General features: G+C 36.3%; 1 protein-coding gene across 1 annotated transcript; it reads right to left on the bottom strand.

The window, feature by feature from the left end:
- Window positions 1-7,760: 7,760 nt before the first annotated feature.
- Window positions 7,761-10,244, bottom strand: LOC145687517 (zinc finger MYM-type protein 1-like). The gene has a single exon (XM_081760986.1). The coding sequence runs from the start codon at window positions 10,242-10,244 to the stop codon at window positions 7,761-7,763; it is 2,484 nt and encodes an 827-aa protein (XP_081617112.1).
- Between the last annotated feature and the right edge of the window lie 17,581 nt (window positions 10,245-27,825).

Genomic DNA, 27,825 nt, shown 5'->3' with positions numbered 1-27,825 from the left:
TTCCTGGCTAAGGACAGTTTTTTGACCATAAAAAAATTTTCATAGAACATTCCTCAGATTTTGGACTTTTTCCATACTCAAATTGTTATAGGGTACCTTTATACAAAGTTTCACGTTTCTATCTAATTGGGAAGTACCTAATCAATTCGATGAGTGAGTCAGTGAGCCTGAAAACTGCATATTTTGGGGGTCCAATACTCGAATATGGTTGAAGGTAGGAATGTGAGATTTGGCATATGGGTACATCTGTGAGATATCTCCTTACATTCTAAATTTCATGTTTATACTCTTAATAGAATCGTTTCTACGAAGCCTCGAAATCGGCGATTTTACCCAAAACTCTTGTTCGTGTATAATATGCTTACGGCAGTGCAGGCCAGTTTTCATTTGCTTCGTGGAACTTGGCTGCCATGCACTTCCGTGCATATTGATGCCTTTTATTGTGAATTAAAATCTATTTCTTAAATTACGGCAATTTGTTATGTCTGCAAGGTAATTATCAGATTGGTGGGAACGCTGTAAATTTTGGCCATCACAATTGTGAGGGTAGCCAATAAGGGCAGACTTTTTTTTGTTTAGGAAATCTAGTAATTTGTTTTTTCTTTGTTTATGAGAAAGCATATTCTGGTGTCTTTTGAAAACAACAGAATGCATATTGTTATTATTCTTTGGAGGATTTTTCTTTAAATTATGCTACTGTTACAAATTCAGTAATTTCGTGTAAAATCTTATTTGTATTTGTTTTTGACAGTGAGGTAAAAGGTAATACAAATAATGTTTGACGGAGTCTTAGTACTGTGTATTGAAATGTATTGTTATTTCTTCTCCGTAGTAGTAGTACTGGTAGTATTAGAGGTATTCTCACCTAGTTATTTTTGATTGGTCTATAGTAAATATTTCCTCATTCACACAACTATTGCAAGTTGAAACTGTAACCACCGAAAAATAACTGTTACAATAGCATGCCTCTGGAGTGATCAGGAGTATCTACCACATATAACAACTCGAGATACAACTTTTCAATGTATGAGCAAATTGTAGTTGTCTATAAATAGTTTTCCACTCAAGAGCCATGCCAAGAGAAGAAATCTGTACTCTTCAAAATATGTAACAATTCTGCATTGCAATCACATAAGTTATATACATATATCTTTGAGGAGGGGTAAAAGTGGATCTGAAAAGGTTGGGGGACGCTTGACATCACGCCATCCCACGTGCCTATCTTTGCCCTTTATATTTTTTTAGAAAGTGAGGGGACGCCATATATATTTTTTGGAAGTGGGTGGACGACATTTGCTCGAATTCCCCCTCACTTTTACCCCTTGCATTGAGGTAGAAAATAGTTCAAACATCGTTATCATGAAATAATTTTTTTAAAGTGTACTAATGTAAGCCAAAATTACAGAAATAAGTTTATTTCTTAGCCAAAATACACAACTCAAAAGACTCTAAGTATCAACAAAAAAGTGCAATGAAAAGTATTTTCTTAGAAATAATAGACATTTGTGCACCGTAAGTGGCTACCGTAAGTAAGCATGATAAATATAAAATATTATATCTGGGGGATGTAAATATCAATGTTTTAGTTGATACTCCTACCAAGAATTATTTTTCTGATATACTTAGATCATATAACTTTTATTTTCTAAATGATCAGCCAACAAGAAAGGAAGCTTGTTTAGATAACATTATTACAAATGTATATAGAAATGATTTATCGTGTGGTGTAGTACAGTGCGCATTGTCAGATCACGATGGCTATGGGTGTTATACCCCTTTGTCAAACACAATAATACTAGGGTGGTGACAAAGAGTTTTCGAGTACTTAGTTTAGATAATATCTGTAGTTTAAGACATAAATTAAAAGAAATTGACTGGCAGCAAATATTCTTCAGATGTAAAAATGTAGTAGAAGCGTGTGAATTTTTTATGTATAATTTAACACGATGCCTAAACGAATGTTGTCCAAGAAAATTTAAATGATATAATTTATCTACAAACAAATTACAGCAAAATGTTAGTAACTGGTACACTCCGCAACTAGCAGAGCTTCGTAAGGTTGTCATTGCTTGGTATAATAGCGCTAAATCGGGCTGTCCTATGGGAAAAGAAAAATACATCAGAGCTAAAAGACACTACAGAAAGGAAATAAGTGCTGCAAAAGTTAAGGCAAACGACAATTTTATTGTAAACCATGCAAATAAATGTAAAGCAGGGTGGACAATTATAAACAGGGAAATAGGGGTACGGAAAGAAAATGATTCAATATCAATATCCCCTGACACTTTTAATGAATTCTTTGTAAGTAGTGCTAAGTATGTAATTGGTAATACAAGCAATATCTCTAAGTCCGCAGAAAACGGTGTTATAGACTTTGAAAGTATTCTAAGTTCATGTAGATATCAAACTAGTAACTTGACATTTAAATGGATAAACGTAACACCTGAAGCAATTTTGTCAGTGGTTTGTAAGTTTAAGACATCTGGTAGCGAGGATTATTATGGGTTTACTAATAGTACAATTAAAAACATTGTAGACGTAATAGTGCAACCCCTTACACACTTAATTAATTGGATACTAGTAGAAGGAGTGTTCCCAGATTGTCTTAAGATTGCGGTTACTATTCCCATATATAAAAAAGGGGACAAAAACTGTCCCAGCAACTATAGACCAATATCTCTCGTACCAATTGTATAAAAAATTATTGAACATTGCATGAAAGAACAACTAACTCTGTACTTTGAAAATAACAATCTCATTAACTGTGCACAATATGGGTTTCGGAAAGGTATGTCCACAATTAAAGCTGTTGAAAAAGTTGTATCTGGGATAATTGATGCCTTTGAAAACAGTTCATTCGCTTGCGCAACATTATTAGATTTAAGTAAGGCTTTTGATACTGTTTTACATGAAATATTGACTCAGAAATTAGAGTATTATGGGATCTGAGGAACTGAGCTGTTATTGATCAGATCTTATCTAGAAAGTAGAAAACAAGTTGTGTGTGTACAAAATAAACAGTCAAACGTACTTGAAATATTAACAGGAGTGCCACAGGGAAGTGTCATTGGACCTTTTCTATTTCTGGTATATATTAACGATTTACCTGACTATTTATCAGAAACCACTGTTATGTATGCCGATGACACTACATTTATAACGAAAGATAATAATATCAACGCAATACACACGAAAAATAATAAAGCAATAGATAAATCTACTGTTTGACTGTTCCACAATAAATTACATTTGAATCATAATAAAACAGAGAAGTTATACTTTCATCTCAGCAGCTCCACAACTGATACAAAAGAATGCTCCTCAGTTAATCTATTAGGGATATACTTAGATACGAAATTAAACTGGAATGTGCATACTATGCAACTTTGTAAAAAATTATCAAGGGCAGTATATGTGTTACGTAAATTAAAAATATCTGTAAGTAAAAGTCTATTAATCACTGCATATCATGCTTTCTTTCACTCTCATCTGTCGTATGGCATACTATTATGGGGTAATTCTTCCGGGGCACAAACAGTATTTAAGTGGCAAAAAAGAGCGATAAGAACGATAACAGGAATTCCAGAGAGAGAATCTTGTGGACATTTTTTCAAAGATTTTGAAATAATGACTATCCCGTCCTTGTACATATTATCGTCCCTTATGTATATCAAAGAAAACTGGACAAATTATGTTACTCGAAGTAGTATTCACTCACACAATACAAGGCGCAAAAAATGAAATAAATATTCCCCATGTGCGGCTGTGCAAAACTCAAAATAGTTATAAATATATAGGGATGAAATTCTATAGTCTATTGCCACTTAGAGTGAGAGAAATGGAGATTAAAAATTTTAAATGTTTTTGTAAAAAGTGGCTCTTAGAAAAGTGTATATATAGTATTTCAGAATTTCAAGAAGAAATTTCAGGATTAGAATAGAAAAGTAGCACTAGGTAAAATATAAAATATTGTATTGATTAATTAAAATTGTAAATATTGCATGTACGCGAACTTAAATTTTGACGTTGTCTATTACAACATTATGTTGTTTAACGACAATAAATTATTCTTATTCTTATTCTTATTCTTATTCTTATATATTCTTATACCCTCACAAATGTGAGGGAATGGTTTCTTACGCAAAATGCAAGGTTACTAGAGAGAACAGGTTGCCTCTTATCCATGCTGCACTGTCATAGGCTGTTTCGGAATGACGTCACCCGAGGACCCATGAAGCGCGCAAAAAAAATTGTCGTCTGCTCTTTTAACGCTTAAGAATAAAGAAGAGGGTCTTCGCGTGAGAAATACTATACTGAATTAACGTTATATATTAAAATACTTTTTTGTTGCTTGCATGCAGAATCAATCTTAAGTGTCTGTAATTTACTACAGAGAATAATGATCGAAAAATTAATTTATAATAATTGTGTTCTACGATAATATATTGTTAGAAATCTTACCTCATTGGACAAGATTCCTGATCTTTTTCTCCCGTTTGTCCTGGGAGCTTCCGTCTCTTTTTACAAAAACCTTAACATTTTTCTGTCTTGCCAAACTATTCATAAACTTAATTCTGGCAAATGTTCTCATTCGCACAAATGTAGTCACTATTCCAGAATCCACGTTAGCACTACTCCCACAAATAAATCCCTTCAGACATTTCATGCTATCTTTTTCCCTACGCACTGTTCTTCCGTGGTACAATGAAAACTGTTTTTCCATATCTTTTACACACGAAAGCCATTCTTCAGTGGGCTGTGTGAGATGGCCATGAGACAAGCTTTGAATCCATGATGGTGAAGAGTGATGAACGGGAACATTTTTATTGTACTGTTGACTTAAATGAGGGTGTGTTTTTTTGTATTTTTTTTTTTTGCAAGCCAACCTGCTATATACTCCAGTCCATCTTCTTCCATTGCTGATTTTGTCTCAATATCGCACACTTCACTTAACTTAAGAACATCTTTGTCTTTGGTCATTGTCTTCGGCATTTCATCAGTATATACAACACCACATTTTTTAAGAAATTTGCTTGAAATAAATTCTTCATTTTCGACAGTATTTGTGTTCTTGTTAGTTTCCAGTACGCCAGGATTATTGCCTGAAATAATCATTCTAATTCGATTTAATGCATTTAAAGCTGTAGGATGATCATAAAGTCCTCCATGGGAACGAGTCTGCGAAAACATGTTTTCCAAAGAGTCCTGATTTAAACGATGTGTTAGAACATACTTCATTCCCATGCTCCGAACACACGAGAGAAGATGTTTCAGGGATATAATGGACACAAGAATGGCTGTTTGAAACACTTGTATGCTCTTTTTGCCTCGACACAACATACTACTATTTGTATTATACATTTTATCTAATGCAGCATTTTGTTCTTCTAGCCGGATTCCGTATCCCTTTTTAGTTGGCAGATCTGAAGCTGATGGAACATATGTGTTCATAATATCAAACCAATCATTAACGGTTCCAATAAAATTTGCAGTGTTCTCAGCCAACTGAGGATCATCTCCAGGTTTAAAGTGATGAAGAGCTGCTGCAACTGTGTGTGACATCAATTCTGCGGCTCTTCTTACATTCATCCTTTCCGTACCTTCACAATTTATGTGATTTTCAGTTAATTCATAACAAGTTTTAATTTCATGACTATCACACTGGATAAGCGCATTTACTGGGTCTTTGGTCACATAACTGCCATCAGGAAAGATGAAACCTGTATCCAGAAATCAATTCCGAATTAATTTTAATAGGTGCGGTGCATCTGCGAAAAAGTATATTTTTTCCTGTGTTCTTGTATTATAAGCCCAAGTTCGTTCAATGCTTATTCCATATTCCTTCCATAAACCTTGATTAGCTCCACCCATATCGCACACACATGCTATGACTCTGCAGCTTATATCTGACAGCCGAAGAATTAAATTGTCGAGAATACTTTTAGACATATTTTGATCAAATTTCACATAGAGTAATTGTTTCCAATTTTTGAACAAACCTCTGGCCATTACAGTTTGCATTCTTGAATAAGGACCTATAATTTCATCTTTCAACTGGTCGTACTCATAAGCGCTTTTAACTTTCATCTCGTCAAACTGTAAAACTAAGTTTTTCAGTATATTTATAATTTAATCCAGCTACTTTCATCATACATAAAATATGTTTCAATATACCATTCTCGCTTCTCATATCGATTTTTGAAGCCCATTTCTGTAAAGTTGACAGTCCAGGTAGTGGATAGTGTAGTTTTTGTCTAAGGTATACGTACGTTCTTTTGCCTAGGTACTTTAGCGTAAAGGCTACAGAAATGTCTTCATCAGTCCACCTAATACGCTTTTGTTTATTTGTTAGTATCTTTTTAATTTGGTTATCAGTAAAAATCCCTCTCAGTCCCGATACAAGCTTCTCGTGAACCACGCCAAGAGAATTATTTTTACTTCTATACTGAAGGAGTTCTTTTCGCAAATCTGAAAGTGTTGTTCTTTTAAGAGTTAATTTCCTTTCTGTTGTTTCAAGTTTACTATTTAATATTTTGTTATTCATTTTCTCCTGTAAAAGTTGATGTTTTAATTCATCTATTTGTGTTTGAAGGAAAATAGAGGAATCATCTACTGTAGTTTCTTCTGTATTAACCATAGAAGCATCTAGAGAGTCTATTTCTTCCCTGGACTGTAGTAAAGTTGCTACAACTTTTCTATTGTCTCTTATTGCTTTTCTTTTCGCGCGGTCTTCAGATTGTTTTTCTTTATATACATCTTTAACTAACCCCAAATTAACTGAAGGTACGGCGTCTTTTTTTTAGTTTCATGACAAGAGGCAGCCCTAATAATTCGTTTTTTAGATCTCTTTCGAAATCACTGGAAACAAAATGCTCCGAACACACTTTACGCGAATCTGGATTCCACTTGCCATCACACCTACAACGTTGAAACCACTGTCTTCGTAGTTCTGCATCTACGGGGAATCTAAAATATTTGACATGTTTTTTTAGATCATCTTTTTACGTTTTCAGTAAACTATTGTTGCATACTGCGACAGTACACCTTATGCCCGGCATATTAAAAACTTTTGCAAGTACTATAGAATGCAACTAATTAAAAACTAAATTTTCACATGACCACAGAAGTATATATTTAAAAATCACTTTAGATTTGATGCACTAAATTCCAAATATGGATATAACAGGTTCATTCCAGGAAAAACTATAATAATAGTGAATAAATATAACACAACTAAAAACACTACACTGTAAAAATGAAATAACCAAGAAAATGGCCCAAGTTTTCACTAACACGAACAGCTGCAAAAACTCTGCTAGCTTACGATATAGAATCAAATAAAATTTCCTTTCGAACACACACACACACACACACACACACACACACACACACACACACACACACACACACACACACACACACACACACACACACACACACACACACAAAAAAAAAAAAGATTTGCAAAACACTTGTCACACAAGCTTGTCAAACAATTAACATTCTTTCGCACCCCTCATCAGTGGCGGATTAAGCTTTGTCGGCGCCCTAGGCACAAACTTAGTGTGCGCCCTTCTCAAAAGAAAAATAGTATTTGCAGTATTTTAAGTCTATTATAAAATTAGTTAATATATTGAAATAAACAGCGAAGGATAAAAATCAATAATAAAAGCAATAGGCCTAGTACAGACAATTCATTTTATGTATACTATACCTAAAATTATGTAATGTATTGAGAAATTAAATTCACCACTCACCAGTCATAAATGAAGCTGCTTCCGCCTCACTTTGGTTGCTGCAAACTCATGTATAAGTTCTTCAAAGTTGATGTGTCCATCAGCCAAGATGTCTGCTTCAATGTGGAGAATAGATAACTCGTTCAGTCTTTTATTACACATAGTTGAACGGATATAAGTCTTCAGTCTTTTTAGAGCCGAAAACGAACGTTCAGCTGAACAGTTTGTTACAGCAGTACACAAAAATATTCTTAACGCAATCTCTACATTTGGAAACACAGATTGCAACTTTTCTTTCCGTATAAACGCTAACATTTCTGCTGGTGAGTCACAGATTCCTCTGGTTTTCAGAAGTCCCGCAAAATGCACGCATTCATTTGGAAATGTTGATTCTAGATCGGTTTTATATGCAGCCTGAAGGTTGGCTGCGCGCTCAGAAATGACACAAGAAGAACTTTGCAGAAATTTACTAAAAACCATGAAGTTGTCAGACATTATTTTATAGCTTTCCTTCCTTCTAATTAATTCAACGTGCAATTTATCAAGAATAGGAAGAAACACTTCAACTTTAAATTTTTCTCTTCCTGTTAGAACAACCTCACCGTCTCTTAGTTCATCGGCTTGAATGTTACGTTTTCTAAATCTTTTATAACTACACTCGTAATCCATATCAGTTTTTTCCATGGATTTTTGCTCATAAGAGTCGAACATGTCACGAAGAGAAGTTATAAAGTTCACAAGTGATTCAAACAAATCATGTACTATTGTTAAATCTATGTTGACACTTTGTAATTTCACGGTGACACTCTGGAATCTCTGCAGTATATCATTCCAAAATGTGATCATGAAAGCTGTTTCCAGCCTGTTTAGTTGATTCAAGAGGGATAAGGCCTCATTTCGAACTAGAGGTTTCTCAAAAGGATCATCACTTACATGAGTAAGGGTCTGAATTAGACTATCCCAGTTTTCATATATACATGTACAAGCCTCTTCTCGTGCTGACCAACGTGTCTGTGATAAAGATTTTAGTGTTTTCGTTCCTGGATACATGAAAGAAGCAAGTAAGTTCCAGCGTTTTGTTGAACTGGAAAAAAAAATGTAAATATTTTGAAGCATAGTGAAAAAAGCACATGCTTCCCTACAACTGCTTGCTGCACTACTTCCGACCAAATTCAAAGAATGAGCTGCGCAGGGCACATAATACGCTTTAGAATTTATTTCTTTAATTCGAGCCTGTAAACCTGTATATGCCCCCGACATATTGCTGGCATTGTCGTACGATTGACCTCTGCAATTAGAAAGGTCAATAGAATGTCTGGTCAAAATATCTATTACAGCTTCGGCTAGATTTTCAGACTTGTGTCCTGGATTTGACAGAAACGAAAGAAACCTTTCAACAGGTTTACCCTCTTCATTCACATATCTTAACACAAAAGCTAACTGATCAGTATGCGAAATATCTGGAGTTGAATCAACTATTATGGAGAAATATTTGCTTTGTTTTATGTCATTAATAATTTCCTTTCTCACTCTATCAGCAAGTAGTTCAATAACTTCATCACAAATTGTAGAAGACAAGTAGCTTGTATGACCTTTCCCCGGATTTCCATACCGTTCAATGTGTTCCGCAAGAAATGGATCAAACTCGGCAATAAGCTCTAAAGACATCATGTATTGCCCGTTGTGCAGAGAATTGAATTTTTCTTCGTGACCACGTAAGGGGAGCCCGCGACTTGATAACTTCTTTACGACAGAAAAAACTCTTCTTAAGACATTGACCCAGTACGTATGTTCTGTCTGAATATGTGATTGAAAATGGTTCTCCAAGGTCCCAACAGATTTCTGCCTTGTTAAGAGTGCCAACTCACAGTTTTTGTGTTCTTCAGAATTTTCATGTGATGCTAGAATATTTGAAATGTTTTTCCAGTCTGAAATGCCGTGAGTTGCGATCTTTGTCTTGCCTTTGAACAACCTACATGATGCACAATAAACGGCGCCAGTGCTACAAGAATATACCAAATAATTCCGCAAAATCGATTCGCCATTTACAAGTTTACGAAAGAAAGCACTCTTATTTAAAAATCTAGTCTTACCTGCTAAGAATCTTTGCGATTTAGAAAAGTTGTTTTCAGTATTCTGATTAATTCCACGTCTTAGAAGAATGTCAATTGTAGACTCACTCAGACACCACTCGGCAGGATCGTCACTAACGAAATTTGCACTCTCATTGTCACAATCACTAACTCCTATGAACTGAGGAGACACTACTTTAACTGCATTTTCTTCCTCCACTAAACCCACAATATTGTCAACATTTTTCGTTTCACAGAGTTCACCCGATGTAACCGCTTCCACTTCAGTTACTGAACTGCTTTCGGAAATCACTTGTTCCTTTCGCCTAAAAAATGAATCCACTGTACCAAGCTTTTTCTGTAAGGTTGCTTCTCTTTCACGCTTTTCGTTTGCAAGTTTACGATAAGCCGCCCCACTTAATTTTGTTCGCTTCATGCTGCTGGATTAAAAAAAAAAAAAAACAAAACAAACAAACAAACAAATCGCAAACGCACTAGCAACCAACTGAATGCACTAGAAAATACAGTAAGACAAAAACTAGTTGCATCGAATTAGATATCTGCTTAATTATTTATTCAAAGCACAACTACTCGTCTGCTTATAACAGTAGCTCCGAGATTAATAACACCGTTCAAAAACAACCACTTTTGCGGCACATGCGAAAGATGCACTGACTCAACAGCAATCTCAAAAATGACCAACTGTGTTTTATTTCTTTTTTCTTTTTCTTTCTTTCTTTTCTTTTCCTTTTTTTTTTAAGACTGACATTATACAGGCAATGCGACTATGCCAGTTTCAAACAATCAGTCTTCTTTGTTCCTTGGCCATGGGTTTCGCAAGGATGGTGAGAGACGACGGTTTATTTACAAAAACAAACCAGCAAGGTTGGGTGGGTGGCTTGCATTATTGTCATTGTAAGCGATAAAAGTCCAGCACGTATTAAAAAAACAAAGTGATTGACGCCTCAATCCGAATCTGAAGGAGGTAGAGCAGACAAAACATTTCTCGATAACACATATGATAATATATACGATACGCCAAGGTTTCTTTCCTATGAAGCGAAAGTGTTGCAAACCATTGATTTGAAACATTGGTTTCAAAGGTCTAAATTGTTACTATGTACGTAAGATTTTTCTATATTCTGGAGAAAAGATTTGCCGCCCCCAAGAGTAGCCGCCCCTAGGCACGTGCCTAGTGGGCCTATTTAGTAATCCGCCACTGCCCCTCATGTGTCTTCAAAGCGTTGAGTCTACATGTGACGTATTTACGATCTTCACCGACTCCCTCCGAACGAAAACCGAAGTGTTTCGAGGCAACCTGTTCTCTAGTAATCTTGCGCAAAATGTAAATTTTTCAGGATATTTTTCCATATTACGTTAATATGACTAACAAACAATCCAGAAACAACAATATATATATATATATGGCCCCGAGAACAGATTTAGCAGTGAAAGGGTTAAAACATAAATACACTCATCTAAAGGAGGGCGGGATAGGGAATATCAGTCCGATGTTGCCGATTTCAAATATAAGTTTTAACACTAAAGTCTGCTGTGGTTGATACCCACAATTCCATCACGAAAGAAACAGGATTGATTCAGTATCGCACCTTTAATGAAGCACAGTATTCAATCTGACAGTAAAATACCTAGTACTCTGTAAATATACGCTATAATTTAGTAAATTCAACATTTTCAGTTTAAAATCAGGACTTTAAGCTGGAAATACACATTATAATACAGTACATTATATTACCCGTCGCACGAGTCTGTGATTTGTTTTGTAGTGGCACTGCTGTTGTGTTTATATTTTGGCACAGTACAAAGAGGGTGGTGGGAGGGAAGGCAGGAATGGGTTTCCGTATTCCTTTACAGGGTTGCCAGGACGTGTTCCTACAAAGTAATAGGCCTTGTGCCTCAGCTAGATCTTCCGCCGTCAAACGTCCCCGTTTCCCTCATAGAGTAACATGCATACAGACTGACTATTTCTATCAATCCATCATTTCCCTATTTTATTCTCCTGCCGGCACCATCAACATAGTGTTAAGCCATACTGAATGAAAACATTCCTTTGCCCTTTTGACATTCGAGTAATAAAGAAAGAGGAAAGGAAGCGCTCCCGCACATTTCTTGGTCAACAGAACACACGGTATTTGTGCAACCTCTTCCGTTTCTATGGTAACTCACTTAAACCAGAGGTATGGCCCACCCACCCCTCGAAATAAGATATTTCCGACTGTTGCCAAGGTTGGTTCTTTGGATGGCTTTAGTGTAACTCCTGATGGTAGTATCGGTAGAGTAGTGAAGTCCATTTGTTAGTTTTTTTGTGTTGTTTGTGGTTTATTGTGTTGTGTTGTTGGTTTGTTGTGTTGAAGTCGTTATTGTAATTATAAGTGCAAAATGGAAACGTCAAAAAAAAAAAAAAAAATCCCCACGCAATATAATTCGGTCCGATAATAGAAGAACTATACATAAAGTATTGAAATTTTGTAGAGAAGAAAAAAGACATGGACTCATATTGCCATTAAATAAAGCAGCAGAAAGAGCTGCGCGTGTGCTATCCAAAAGTGTGAGAACTGTTCTTCAAATTAGTAAAGAGTGTAAAAGTGCAGAATTGTCTGGGCAAAAGATTTCTATTCCGGGTAAACGGCGACCACAAGAAAAAAGTATTCACTAGATAGTTTTAAACAGTGTGTTGTGAGAGGAACATTTCTTGAATTTTATGAAGTAAAGAAAGAAATACCAACACATAGGCATGGGTTTCTGTTTTGCGAAGTGTAAGAATAGGCGGCTGGTTCTGATGGAGCGCAATGACATTGCTGCAAGACGGAGTAGATAAGCGTCACTAGAGTTCGCCGAGTCAGCAAAAATTTTAGCCCCGCCCCCAGTCACGTGGAAGCAAACGGCCTGGGACCAATATGTTAGGTACACACCTGTTCACAAAAAGCTGGAAACTCGTTCAGAAACTAAGTCCGAAAAAGTAAGCCTAGATCCGTCACAATTCCCGCAAATTTATACACAGGGAATTGCATTTTCCCTCCGTTCTTTATATAGACACTAGCCGCAAACCGTACTGTCATCCGAGCGATGTGAAAATGTAAAAACAAAATGAAACTACTTATTTCTGAGCTTAATATTGATTGCACACTTTATGCACAGTTTCAATATGCAAAAATAATCAATATCTTAAGTAGAAATTACTGAAAAAGAGCGAAAATGACTGCGTAAAACTTCAAGAGTCAACCTGCGTTTGGAGCGATATAATTATCAATATTATAACGTACTATGTTCTAAGTGCTTCCGTAGCCAAGCGGGTTTAGTAAGGCTGATTGAAAGTTTTGAAGCGAAGGGCGACGGTTCGAGCCTCCGTGTGGAGCATTCGTTTTTATTTCTTCTTTCTTTTAAATATATGGGAACATTGTTATAAATATAAATTTCTACTTTGAAGTGCTTGGAAAAACAATCAGACGAACTGTCACTTTTCAAATCTCTGTTACATTTACTAGCCCGTCATTTCCAGAATTTATGTATGAAAACGTTAACACAGACGTCAAAAATGTAAATTAGTCATGTTCCTGATATATATGTGTGTGTGTGTTGTGTGTCACACAACTCTGTAAAACTTTTTTTCGTGAAAAATGCTGAATTACGAAAACATGACGTATGCCTTGTCGCAGCAGAACGAAATCATCTACAGCCAAACAGCTGTAATTTATTCATTAGTAATGGCTCATCGTGGTCAGAATGTTCACGAGCAGCTTACTGCTCTTGTTGAATATGGTGGTATGAGTGTGAGACAAGCTAGCGAACGTCTTGGTGTTCTCTGTTCTACAGCATATACTTGATGGAAGAAATACTCAGAAACAGGTAACGTGTCTAGGAAACCTGCCACTAGCCTTTAAAGGGTTTCAACCTTACAACAAGATCGGGCCCTAGTTGATGTAAGCCGCCGCAATCCTTTCATGTCATCCCGGCAGTTAGTGTTAGTGTCTCGTTTTCCTGGCTCCTTCCTCACCGCTCGGCGACGCCTTAAAGATACAGAGCTTCACGCATATCGAGCCGCATGTAAGGAGCAATTGACGGATAGTCATAAAGTTGATCGACTAGCATTTGCTGGGGCAAACATTGGTCGTAACTCGGATCATGTAATCTTCACAGACGAAAAGATATTCTCTTCAGCAAATTATGGTCCTTGACTTGTGTATAGACCCACAGGAAAACGTTACGATCCACAGTACATGCACAGAACGCATCGAATGGGGCATGTTACTATTCACTGCTGGGGATGGCTGTGTAAGGATACAGTTGGTGAATTACACCGTATAGAAGGCCGATTGAACAACCAGAAGCATCTGGATATTGTGCAGTATAGCTTGCTCCCCGCTGCGAGAAATTTATTTGAAGACGGCATTGTAGAAGTTCAACAAGATCAAAGCTCAATACATGATTCCCATCTAGTTCAAGAGGAGCCCAATGTTGAGCTAGTCGACTGGCTCTGACTTGAATCCAATGGAAAATCTATGGGCGGAAGTTACAAGAACTCTACACGAAAATTGGCCTGATTCCCCACCAAGGACAGCTGACGCACTTTGGGAGCTAGTTTCTGACGCGTGGGAAGAAATAGCACAGGGACATCAACATGTCGCTAGCTTGGTTAACTCATTACCAAGAAGATTAAGATGCGTCATCGAAGCTAACGGCGATTATACGAGATATTAATACCTGAATAAAAATTTGTCTTCATACCCAGATGACCTTCGAGCTCTTTCAAGAGCTCACTAAGTTTTTCTATTTTTCCTTTATTATTGCTTTCATTGGGACGTTTGCGTTTCGTCGGAATGTGCAATATATATTTATTTCTGCTTCTTTGTCTACCCTACGCAGATAGTCCAGTGGTTAGCACGTGTGCCTTCGGTGTACGGAGTACCGGGTTCTATTACCGCTGGGAGAGGATTGTGTTTTTACCTATCTGTGATTATTCTGTGTTCGTGCCCCTGTTCTTAAAGAGGTACTGCTAAAACTATAAAACCGAGTAAAACAATTACAAATAAAAAAAATCAGTAACTGAGGAACGTTCGGTAAGTCAGTTTTGTATCTAATGCCTAGCGCGTTCGTTGTTGTGTCTTATAGTCGCGGGTTCAATTCCCGTTAAGAGTCCATTAAAATTTTACTTGAACTAGAATTTATTTGTATGAATCACCCGTCTTCTTTAGCCTGAAGGACTTAAACGTTGAGAAAAGTATATGGTAAAAATGAAATAAATAATAAGACAGTAATAATGCTATTAAACTTATCTATCTACATAGGATATAAATGAAAAAGACGTCGTCTATCAGAACAAAAAATGGCTTAACCGTTTGAAATGAATTTTATTAGTTAACACTTTCACCTACCTCTGACTCATGGGCACTCGAAGGGGACAGGGCGGGCCGCCCTCTGACTCACGAAATGTATACAAACAAAATACCAAACCTAATATATAGAAACCATGAAGATAGTCCCTCCTAGTACATTTTAGGGTGCCATGCGCGGACTGGCTTGTTGTCACGCCATTTTTTTAAAGATGCGTATCCTAACAGAGGGGAGGAGTTAAAATTTATGCCAAAAATAGAATATCGCACATTTGTGAGATGAAACTTGACCCCATGCCGTTAACGTCGCCAATATCTAGTGGCCCACTTGCCGGTAAATGTCGATCGTCGATATAGCGACGCATCGAAAATTGCCGCTAGTGTGTCCTTGGCGGCAGGGTTTCGTCGAGTCGAAACAGACATCTAGAGTAGGGGTGTTACAGTTACCACCACGTAGCGGCGATGACTTTTTTTTTCGGTCCGTCTTTCGATTCGTTGCGGAGAATTGGCGAAGGGACCGAAACGACTTATCGCCAACCATGTGCATGCGTCTATTATTATATATTTGTTTTTCCTGACGAATGTTCCTAAAGTGATCTCCGGGGTCAAGAGTAACCCATGCTTCTACATCACAAGGTTGCTGCTTCGCGCCACTCCGGGAGAATTTTATATATATTTTGTAAGTGCTTTTTAGACTCATCTCAATGTAAGTGAATCATGCATATAGGCTATTTAACATATTTTAGTGGAGTAATTTTGTAATTCATTGGCATTTCGTCATGTCTCTCCCACCGGTGGCCCACTGGTGGTATAATTTTCAAAACGGAAGTGGGGCCACTGCGGATCGTTGCAGTGGGCCCATCAATTTTTGGCGAGAGGTCGCTAGTTACCCATCGATGGTCCACCGACGCTTATGGCACCGGGTAACTCTAAATTAAATTTAATTAGGAAATCACTATAGTTGCTATAAGAACTAGTTTTTGAACTTGGACTGAGTAATATTAGTCTTTTGAGGCAAACATTTCCTAAGTTCAACTTCGAGTATCTTCGGGAAACAGTAAGCGAAAGATGATAGGTTCGAACCCGCAGTTCAACGTTCAAATCGAAAACATTCTGTAAATCTGTATTTTCCTCTTTTAGGTGTAATAAGATATGTTGATCTGTTATTAACTGTACTGTAGAAACAATTCATCATTGTAATACTTAAGGATAAAGTATTTCGAAATTCTGTATACAAGGTAGCACATGGTAGTTGCCTCAATCCAGCTATAATCAATGCCCTCAATTTCCTTCGTACAGTTGAAACCGATTTTCCTGCAAACTGTTTCACAACAACAATTAGCCTGGCAGTTCGCATTGAGACAATTAGCCTGGCAGTTCGCATAACATCGCCTCTCTGTCCGTACCTGTGCTATCGTTTCTGCTTTGTTTGTAGAATAGTGCAGTTTGATTTTTTATTTCTGTGACTTAGTGAATTGGTGAAGTGTGCACTACAAGTACTTTGTTTCACTTGTGTACAACAACATTTACACACACACACACACACACACACACACACACACACACACACACACACACACACATTCTGTAGTTGACGTGTAACGTCGAGTGTAAGCAATATGAGTTTATGAGGTCTAATACGCTTAGAATTAATTTCGTAACTGTGCGTCGAAAGCCTACATCTATTCATATTCATGAATGGATTCGAAGTGTTTCAAGTTAACAATTGACCAAGTGTTAAGTATAGAACTGGACTTTATTCGTAAACTTTTATACATCAAACTAGTTAGTAAAGTGCTATGTAACGTATTCTTGCCGGTACCAACTGCACCGTGACTTATGCTAATACTGATGGAGATCATGGAGTTGATTTGGCAGACAACTCTGTTGTTGTTGTAAAAGTGTCTTTATGTTCAATGGAACTTAGTGATACCCAGTTAAGTCGTGTACTCTTCCAGTATGGAGATATTCAGAATTTTGCTGATGAACAGTACTCTACTGATCATATTTATCTTACCCGCACGGGTCGCAAACTAGTCAAAATGACTGTTAAACGTAACATTCCATCCTTTGTTGCTGTTTGTGGTTTACGTCTTTTTGTCAGTTACGCCGGTCAAATCCAGACCTGTGCGGTCTGCAACTCTCAGGACCATTTTGTACAGGATTGTCCTAAGAAGAGAACTCCACCTTTACCCAGGTCTACTTCTGTGTCTCCAGGTGTCCGCATGCCGTGCAACCTTCCAGTGGAAACATCAGCTCCCGATACCGGTTGTTACATTGCATTTCCTGTTCTATAAAAGGATACCCACATACCCGCATCGTCTCCGATTTTTCCATTTGAAAGTGCTGCATCTAGTGCTCCCAACATTCATCCCGTCCACCCTTCCATTGTTGACAGCTCACATAGTATGGAAGTGACACCTACTCTCGATGCTGACGAGACAAGTGTTCCATCTCCAGTTCCTGTGACTGATCAGCCACTTCTACTAAACTCTGAGGTAGATGATAGAAATATAACAGAGGGGCACGGTGCTTCCCTTCAAGCGTTCTTCTCGAAGTTGGTTCCATTGACACCACTGGTTTTGAAGATGCTACTAGTGATACCATAAGTGATTCCGATCTGAGCGTAGCATCCTGTGAAAAGCGCAAGTTAATTCAACTTCAGTTTAACAGTAATGCAGTGTCTAAAAATTCTAAAGGTAATCGCAGTGATGAAACAAGTGGTAACAATGTTAGGAAAACACCAGCTTCGACCAAAAAGTTGAAATCTGTTGTTCAATCAGACGGCGAATAGTGCGTTGCCCATCGTTGGTATCAATAATTTATATTGTTTATATATTTCATCCTTGTTTCTACTTTACACATGTTCTTGTTCCCGCATTGCTTTACTTTCATGTATTTACTTTATATATTTTTGTAATGTTTAGTTTTCGTTTTGCCACAGTCAATTTAAATCGTCTTACTTCTCCGATCAAATTACATGCACTACGAGATTTTATATATCAAGAAGAAGTTGATATTCTGTTTGCTCAAGAGGTGGCAGTACCCTTTTTTCAAGACAATCCTAATTATTCATGTGTTTCACGCTTCACTGAAAATGGTTTAGGAACTGCTATTCTATACCGCAGTGATATTGACTTTCAAGCGCTTCTCCAAATGCCTACTGAACTTATCACCTTAGGAACACTAGAAAATATACGCCTGTGTACAGCCTATGCTCCGACCGGTTCGAATCATGCACGAGAGCGCAATAGTTTCTTTAATGCTGAGCTTGTTCAAGCGTTACATAATGGTTCTTCTCCTTGTATATTAGACGTAGACTTTAATGCTGTTTTGGCACCAACAGATATGACCCCAAATTATACCTTCTCAGCCAGTTTGTCTAATTTAATTGCCATCTATGATCTAGTAGACGTGTGGCGACACTTATTTCCAACTACGCCTGGCCATACTTTCTTTACAGGGACGAGTTCATCAAGATTGGATAAATTTTATATCAGTCGCACTCTTACACATCAGGTTCAACACATGGCTGTGGTCTCAGTCTGTTTTAGTGATCATCATGCTGTACTCATTACCATCAAACTACCAGCCCACAAATTTCTCAAGCGTAGCCCATTGTGGTACTTTAATACGTCAATTTTACGTGAGCCCGAATATGAAGCTCTGATACATGCTGAATGGAAAGGCATCCTTCATATGAAACAACGCTACAAAGGTTCTTTCATGCAATTTTGGGAAAACCGTGTTAACACGTTGGCCGCCATGTGCATAATTCTGATGCACAAATAGTGGGGTGCAAAATACCCCCAAAATATGGCTTGGCGGCTAACGTGTACGAACTTTTTGCTCTGTGACCAAACAATATTGTCGAACTCGAAACGCTGATCATTATCAGCAATATCACTACTATACTGGTCTATTGAGGGATTACATGATAGAACAACAACGCGGGGTCAAGTACGACCTCAAATTCAGCAGATCAAAGCTCATTTATTAACGCTGCATAAACGACGTATGCAAGGTTTTATGATTCGTAGCAAAAAACGTCAATATGATGACACTGAACAGGCAAGCATCCTCCAAATACGCAAGAGCGCACACGGGGCAGACAAAAATTGATTTCTAAAATTAAGGGTGACGATGGCAGTGTGCATGAGGGCGTAAACGTCATGACTTGTTTTATTGATTATTATAAACAATTATATGCTCAACCCCCCTACTTGTTGTACTGATTCTTCTATATTAGAGTATATTCCCTCTGTTTTAACGGATGATGATCGAGAGTGTCTATCGGATCCGTTCACAATAGATGAGGTCAAATAGTCCATCCGATTAGGCAAACTAGGAAAGTCCACAGGTATTGATTCTCTACCACTAGAATTCTATGTTACATTTATGGATATTTTAGCTCCCTTTCTCACCGATCTTTTTAATGAATACCGCACACATTTTGTTTTAGGTCAGTCTCTCAGAACAGGCATTACTGTTTTGGTCCCCAAACATTCATCAGCATCTAGTGTTACAAATTTCAGACCAATAAGTCTATTGTGCACAGACCTAAAACTATTAACTCGTTGTCTGACGATCAGAATGAAAACATACATTGAGAAGCTGTTAAGTCCTTGCCAATACGGTCTTGGCCACAATAACCCTATTTATAAGGCCTTATCATATCTCAGAGATTTTATTTCCTTTCATGAGTCCGCCGATCCTTCTTCGGTAGCAATTTTATCCACAGATTATTCCAAGGCCTTTGACAGAATTATCACAATTATCTCTTCCAAATTTTAGCTAAATATGGATTTGGTGACCTTTTCATTTCTCTTATCAAAGGAATATATACGAAACGAATTACAAGATTAAAGCTAAATGGAGGTTTAAGTGCTCCCATCTCTGTTTGTAATGACATTCCACAAGGGGACACAATGTCTAGTATTTTATTTAGTTTATCTTTAGCGCCTCTTGTATATGCGGCACACCGCCTACTCCCTGGTGTTCCTGTGTATAACAACAGTCTAGCGGTGCAATCATACATTGATGACACACACTTTATATTACACAATGACGCAGATCTAGAATGTATACAGAAGCTACTAAGCCTTTATCAACATGCCTCAGGCGCGCAATTTAATAAAGCAAAAACAAAAATATTGTGTTTACATGAAAAATATCAGTCTCTGTATAGTAGAACGTTTGAAACTGTTCCATCAATCAAAATACTTACTATTGTATGGTATACAACTTTACAACAGACTATCATGAAAACATATGAAGTCATAGCCTCTAAGATCCGAAGTCTTTTAATAACACATAAATCACGTAATCTTAGTCTTTTCAGTAGAAATTTGTTTCTTAAAACTACTGTGTTTAGCTTACTTTGGCATTCTGCACAGATTTTCCCATTACCAAAGCCTATTATATGTTTGATGTCACTATAACTGTAGTATAATTTAACTTGTTTAAATTCACAATTTAATACAAGATTCGGACTTACATGCGTAGGATTTTGTATGCAACTAATGCATTCTATTTAATGAAATTTACATTGTAATATTTAACACAAATTCATTTATATTCATGCTTAATTTAGTGACTTGGCTTCAGACTGCAACTGATTATTGTAACCCATTAGTGCTTGAGAAGAAAGAAAGATGTCCGAACCTTCAATTGGAGAAATCAAAGTTCTATTGGAAAGTTGGTGATTATAATCATTAGTTTCTACATTTCAAGTTGTGTAATTTATATATACTGTCTTTATTATTTATTCTTATAATTACTATTACTATTATTGAGTTTAGAACCTATCAGAGCTCCATTAACTTGGAACATTACCATCCAAAAAATCATTGTTTTATATCTCATCGTTTTGCACTCATTTTGCACCGTTTTGCACCTTAATTTAAAAATTGTGTATCCTCACCATTACTAAGAAATTCAAAATTCAAAATGGTGTTCCAAGTTAAGGGTATTTCAGCCACTAACTCATTTCCAAGATTTAACACTACCATCATCATCTAGTAGTTTTGCACAGTTTTGCACCCTCTTTCAAAAATTTTCTACCATCACCCTAACAGAGAAAATAACATTTCAAAATTTAAAATTCAAAATTCGAAATTAGTCACAAAAGCAAAATTTAAGTTTCAAACTGCCATAAGATAGACTACCGTACGTTTTGCACCTCATGAAAATACCAATATTTCATATTGTACTCTCACAGTTACCGAGAAATTTAAAATTCAAAATGCCGAATTACCATTCACTTGGAACACCACTATTTTGTGCTGAAGAATTAAGAACACCAGCGTTTTCAACGAGTTTTCACCCTCAGAAAATGTCGATATTTCATTTTGTACCCTCACCGTTAATGAGAAATTCCGAATTCAAAATGTCGAAATACCATTAACTTGGAACGCCACTATTTTGTACTGAAGAATTAAGAATACCATCGTCTTCTACGAGTTTTGCACCCTCAGAAAATGTCGAAATTTCATTTTGTACCCTCACCGTTAATCAGAAATTCCAAATTCAAAATGCCGAATTACCATTAACTTGGAACGCCACTATTTGTACTGAAAAATTAAGAACACCATCGTCTTCTACGAGTTTTGCACCCTCAGAAAATGTCGATATTTCATTTTGTACCCTCACCGTTAATGAGAAATTCCGAATTCAAAATGCCGAAATACCATTAACTTGGAACGCCACTATTTTGTAATGATGAATTAAGAACACAAGAGTATTCTAAGAGTTTTGCACCCTCATAAAATGTCGATATTTCATTTTGTGCCCTCACCGTTAATGAGAAATTTCAAATTGAAAATGTCGAATTACCATTAACTTGGAACGCCACTATTTTGTACTGAAGAATTAAGAACACCATCGTCTTCTACGAGTTTTGGACTCTCAGAAAATGTCGATATTTCATTTTGTACCCTCGCCGTTAATGAAAAATTCCAAATTCAGAATGCCGAAATACCATTAACTTGGAACGACACCAACTCGTTTCGAAGAATTAACAATGTCAGCTTTTTGTAGGAGTTTTGCACTTTCAGGAAATGTCAATATTTCGTATTGTATTCCCATGCGCAAAAAAAATAGATTTTTCGTATTTATTCCATTTTCCTTACGTTTATAGGTAAAATTCAGTTATTAGTATGTGGAGATAATAGAAAGCAATCCATCTAAGGAGATATTTCCAAAAAATATAATAAGATAATAAAAATATAAGCAAAAAACAAAATTATGCTCGGTTTCGTGTATACTGGCAACGATGATTTCTAGGGATTTTTTTCAGTAGCAGAGCATGATTGCGGAGGGAATTCAGTAGGGGAGTCGAGGAGTTAGATCAAGGAACTGGATAGTGGGCTAAAATGTTGCATTTATTGGTTAAAACCTAGTGTGTAGACTGCCTGCCAAATATAAATTAGCTTCTGTAACTAAGATGTCGTACGAAAATATAGAATTAAACAGAAAAACTCTTATCTTAAGGTTCGAAACGATACGGACCATGGTTATGAAGATTATTTCTTTTTTTAAAAAAGAGCTAACACCACGTAACCTCAGTGGTTAGGTGGAAAGAGTGGCGGACTTGTAGTTATTTCATTATTTTGACACCACCTCGAATCCCATCCCATCCCGTCCCATTTTTAATTTTTTTTTACAAAACATTATAGGAAGTGTATAATTTTGATGTTAATAAGAACCGAAACAATATAATAAGGAAATAATTTATTGATAGTATCCTTTAATCGACGTATTTATTCTGTATTAGAATACGTGTACTATTGGAAACAGTTATTGTTTTCAGTTTATAGTCTTGTATGTTACTTCCCGTTCTTGAACAGCAGACAACTCACTTCGGGTTTGTGTGTCTGGAACAGGAAAAAGAACATACGCGACCTTGACAGCCTATCCAATCTTACCACTTGTTACATCGACCTGATGTTAAATTATCGTTTATGTGTGTGTGTGCTTGTGTTTTTTTGCTTTTTAGATTATTGACTTTCTCTATCTCTTTTTTTTCATATCCACAAGTGCAAGAATGCTTTCGTTGAACGTAACTAAATTATACAGATCTATGTATGCGGAACACGAATATTTCCAAAAGATAGCATGCATATGAACGATAATCATACCATATTTCTACATTATATAGTAGCGTGAAAAACTGATATTAAAATGATATAACAAACAGGCATAAGCGTTTTTTCTAGCATGGCAACACATTAAACGTAACTCATTAAATTTTGGGAATTACAAATTATCACCTTACGTGTCGTTGTATTCCTATTCTTTTTCACGTTCAAGCGACGAAAGAAGAAATTGTAGTAATAGTGATAAAAATCGAATTCGAGATTTCAATGACTTCAAGTTTCACGTCCCCACATATCATATCGAAAAAATTATTTTGATGTCTGTCCATCTGCTCGTTTGTCGATTCGTCACGCTTTTACATGCATTCAAATAGAGGCCATACTGTTCGACGTATCTGGACCGAATTCTAGACGAATTTTTTATAACACTTTATCGTTTCGAATTCTATATCCTCCGACACCTAAAAATAAGGGTAGTTTACTGATGAATGAAAATTTAAAATAATTAAATTGTTTCAAAAACAGCTGTAAAGATTTTGCTTATTTTTTTACAAGTATAGTATGAATCATTGCTCTGAAAAAAATACATAAGGTGTAATTTACTGTATGGGATGCGTTTTTTCGAACAATTTTCTCAATCACATTTCATAAATAATTGTATCATTAATAACCTAACAATATGACACAACTCGTTCGTCCTGTAAACATTCATAAGGGGTAGTTTACTCTTCTCCGATGATTTTCCCATTAACGCCTGACGCAATTTTGTTTATATTTCATAAATAACCTAACGATATGGTATAATTCCATCATCCTAAAAAGCTAGAAGTGGTATATTACTTTTCGGAGCAAGTAATTACCCTACGATTACCCTACGATTTTGTCGAGAATGACTCTGGCAATTTTGTTCGTATTTCATAAATAGCATAACTCATTTGTCCTTAAAAGATACACAAGGGATATTTTATTCTTCGGGATGACTTTTTTGACGATTTCGCAGAAAGTACTCAGACGCTTTTGCTCATAGTTCACATACAATTATTTCCTTAATAATTCTAATATATGGCATATGTTATTTCTAACAGAAATATGACCAATGGGTACTTTACTTTTGGACATAAGTTGCTTTGAACAAAGTTTTCCAAAACACATTATTTTATTCGCATTTCCCAAATAAATGTTTCAGTAATAGCTGCAGCCTAACACGAGTCAGTTTAAGAAATTCGAGCGAGAAAAATCAGTGCGTTTCATCCGTACCCATTCTTAAATATGGGGGGCGCGGTGGCTCAGTGGTAGCCGGTGGGTGTAGCCGAACGGTCTGAGGCGTTAGGCTGATGATCGTAGGGTGAAGCCCATTGGGGGTTCGAGTCCCTCTGAAGAGCAAGGGTGGAATTTTAACTGTCGTCGATGTTTCTGTGTTCGTGTTCCTGTCGTGTCCAGTAGTCCTGAGAAGTGGTTAAAATAGAAAAAATAGTCAGGAAGTTTAAAAAAGTGGTAGAGTGTTCACCTCTGGTGCTTGGGGTCCCGGGTTCAATCCCAGCCCCCGCCAAGTGAACTTTGTGGTGGACAAACACCGTGCTCGTGGGTTTTCTCGGGGTTCTCCCACTTTCTTCATTCAACCATTTCACTCATCTCTCATTATCACCGTTTCCTTTAGCCTAATCGGCATAACCGTGGGACGTAAAACTCAAAGATTTCATTTCATTTTCATTCTTAAATATATTTTTAAATGTTACACCTAATCACAATTTTCCTAACAAAATCGAAACTTCTATTTAAATGTGCCTTGTTGTGGCCAAATGGTTCAAGTGCATTGGTTCTGGATTTGATTCCCGGTGAGAGTTAGTGTATTTTTATACAACATTAAGTTATAGGTAATAAGTAGGTGCAAAGAGAAAAGTGTTTAAACAAGCTTAACCAAGCTAATGAATAATACAAAGAAATAATACAATATTACGAAATTATAGAAGAAACGTTGTTAATATTAGATATTTGCGTGTGAGATATCGAAACGATGACTGTCAACTCCAAAGGTAAAAAAGTGAAACATCCAATACCAGGTTAATCAGTGGTCTCTAGGTAAAGCTATCCTACTAGGAAGTGATTGAGATACCAAAAAATGTTGTAATCGCTGAGAGACATGTTAGGAGCATACATTGGGTGAGAGACTTTAACTCATGAATAGTCTGCACCTTTTGTTGGTGTATTGAAGTGCGTAGGTGGTGTATGTTTGGCACATCGGGTTCCTTTGTTGTTAGTCGCAGCTTTCTAGACCGGATGCAGTTATTCCCGGTAGAAAATACAAGAAAATATACATTTCTAATACTATTAAAGTAAATATTTAATTACACTGATTCCCTCAATGTGACACTTGTTTGTTTAACTGTATACAGACAGCTGATCCGTGGAAGAATCGTTCATAATAATAAATAAAATAAACTCGACAAATATTCTTGTAAATAAAAGGTAAAAGTTTGCGTCACACTCTTCATTTTGCTGGGCACGCCAGTGTGCCCCGTTATCCGGTTGTGGCACACTGGAATATAGGGTATGGCTTTCTAATTTTTCCCAACTATTTTAACTGCTTGAATTGAAATGAATTTATAATAATAAGAGAGTGAATTTAATCTTCTTACCCTTCGATTTAGAAATAAGGTCCGCTAGAATTGTATATATAAAAAATAATAGTACTCAGAATTTTATAGAGTAGTTTGTTTTATTCGAAATGACATACTTCCTGCAACTGTTTGGGTTGGAATTATTTGAAGTCAAATCTTTAAGTTTTACGGCCCACGGTTATACCGGCTAGGCTAAAGGACACGGTGATGAGAAATGAATGCAATGGTGGAATGAAAAAAGTGGGAGAAAACGGGAGAACCCCGATAAAACCCATGCACATGGTGTTTCTCCACTACAAAATTCACTTGATGCGAGCTGGGATCGAACCAAGGATCCCATGCACCAAAGGCGAACGCTTTATCACTGAGCTACCGCGGCCCCTCTGAAATTATTTATAGGAGAGAGTGACTACTTTATGAAAACTTGATATCGAACACATTTGTTTAAAAATACCAGCTTTTTGAGAAATATTGCTTAATATTCAGAAAAACCTGTCAATAAAATAATAATAATAATAATAATAATAATAATAATAATAACTATTATTATTATTATTATTATTATTATTATTATTATTATTATTATTAATTAGCTTAAATTAAAAACTCTCTGGACCTAGTGCATTGGCACAATTCCACGAATTAAAAAGAACGTGTTTACTTATCATGTAAGTGTAGAAGGACTTAATCCCTGTTGCTTTCAATATACGAAGAAAATGTCCAACTTTCAAATGATATACTACATAAAATGGCCTATGCAACATAATGTAGTATAGTCATCATTTCAGGTTGCCTAAAGAACACTTTCGTTTTAGCAAGAAAGGAAGAAAATAGAAAATACTGAGTTTTAACCTAATAGAAAGTTTGCAGATTTAAGGGAAAATGCACAGAGTTGTTGGATATAAAATGTAGTTCGGATTAATGGAGTAAGACACCGTAAATAGTTTATTGTTTGAAATATACTGGGAGTGACCAAGCCATTACATATGGAAATATCGAAAGAGATACGTTAATGGTGTTAGTTGCAAACTGTTTTAGAAATGAAAAATTTAAGGAAATCTCTAAAACTCTGATATCACAGATCCAAGTTGACTGACTGTTAAGTAAAACTGATAAATCTGAGTAAAGCAAAAAAAAAAAAAGAAATATATATATATATATATATATATATATATATATATATATATATATATATATATATATATATTAATGACCTGTGTTACAGTTTCAGACATATCATTCTCATATCAAAACTACGATAGAAATAAATTATGAATAAAGGTGAATTCACAGTTCTGGAATACCAACAAATGATTTTGCTAGATGTAAATTTTCGGAAAACTTTTTTATAAGGCTTTAGATTTATTTTTTTGTTTGTTTATTGGCTTCCCCATGCCGTAAACGTCGCCAACTCCTAGTGGCCCACTTTCCGGTAAATGGCGATCGTCGATATAGCGACGCGTCGAAGGATTGCCGCTAGTGTGCCACTAGTGGCAGGGTTTCGTCGAGTCAAAGCAGATATCTAGAATCGGAGGTATCGGGAAGAAAATATTTGCAACCCATCGCATTGACAGCAGAGGAAGATATCGAACTAACGGACAACGAGGAAGTTTATTTATTTATTTATTTATTTAAGAACAAGAACACAACAGGTTATTCTACCCAATTACAGTGTTCATACCAGAGTTACATAGAATATCTATAATATATTTGCGAAATCTATTCTGACTCATACTGTGTATATCCAGAACTTTTTTACATTTACTCAGTTTGTTGTAGACTGCACCCATCCTCCACGTTGGTGACTGTTTTGTTGCATTTGTTGGAAGATTTCTTAGAATAAAAGAAATTTCCATTGCTCACACGTATGTTTCCATTGGGTACCCTGAGATGAAAGGCAGAGACCAAATCCTTACTATTTAATTTGTTATTTAATATTTTGTACAAGAATA

The sequence above is a fragment of the Thermobia domestica genome, chromosome 6 (assembly GCF_964235325.1).
Source record: "Thermobia domestica chromosome 6, izTheDome1.hap1.1, whole genome shotgun sequence".
In the NCBI taxonomy this organism is placed as follows: domain Eukaryota; kingdom Metazoa; phylum Arthropoda; class Insecta; order Zygentoma; family Lepismatidae; genus Thermobia; species Thermobia domestica.
This window is presented reverse-complemented; position numbering and strand designations above follow the sequence as displayed.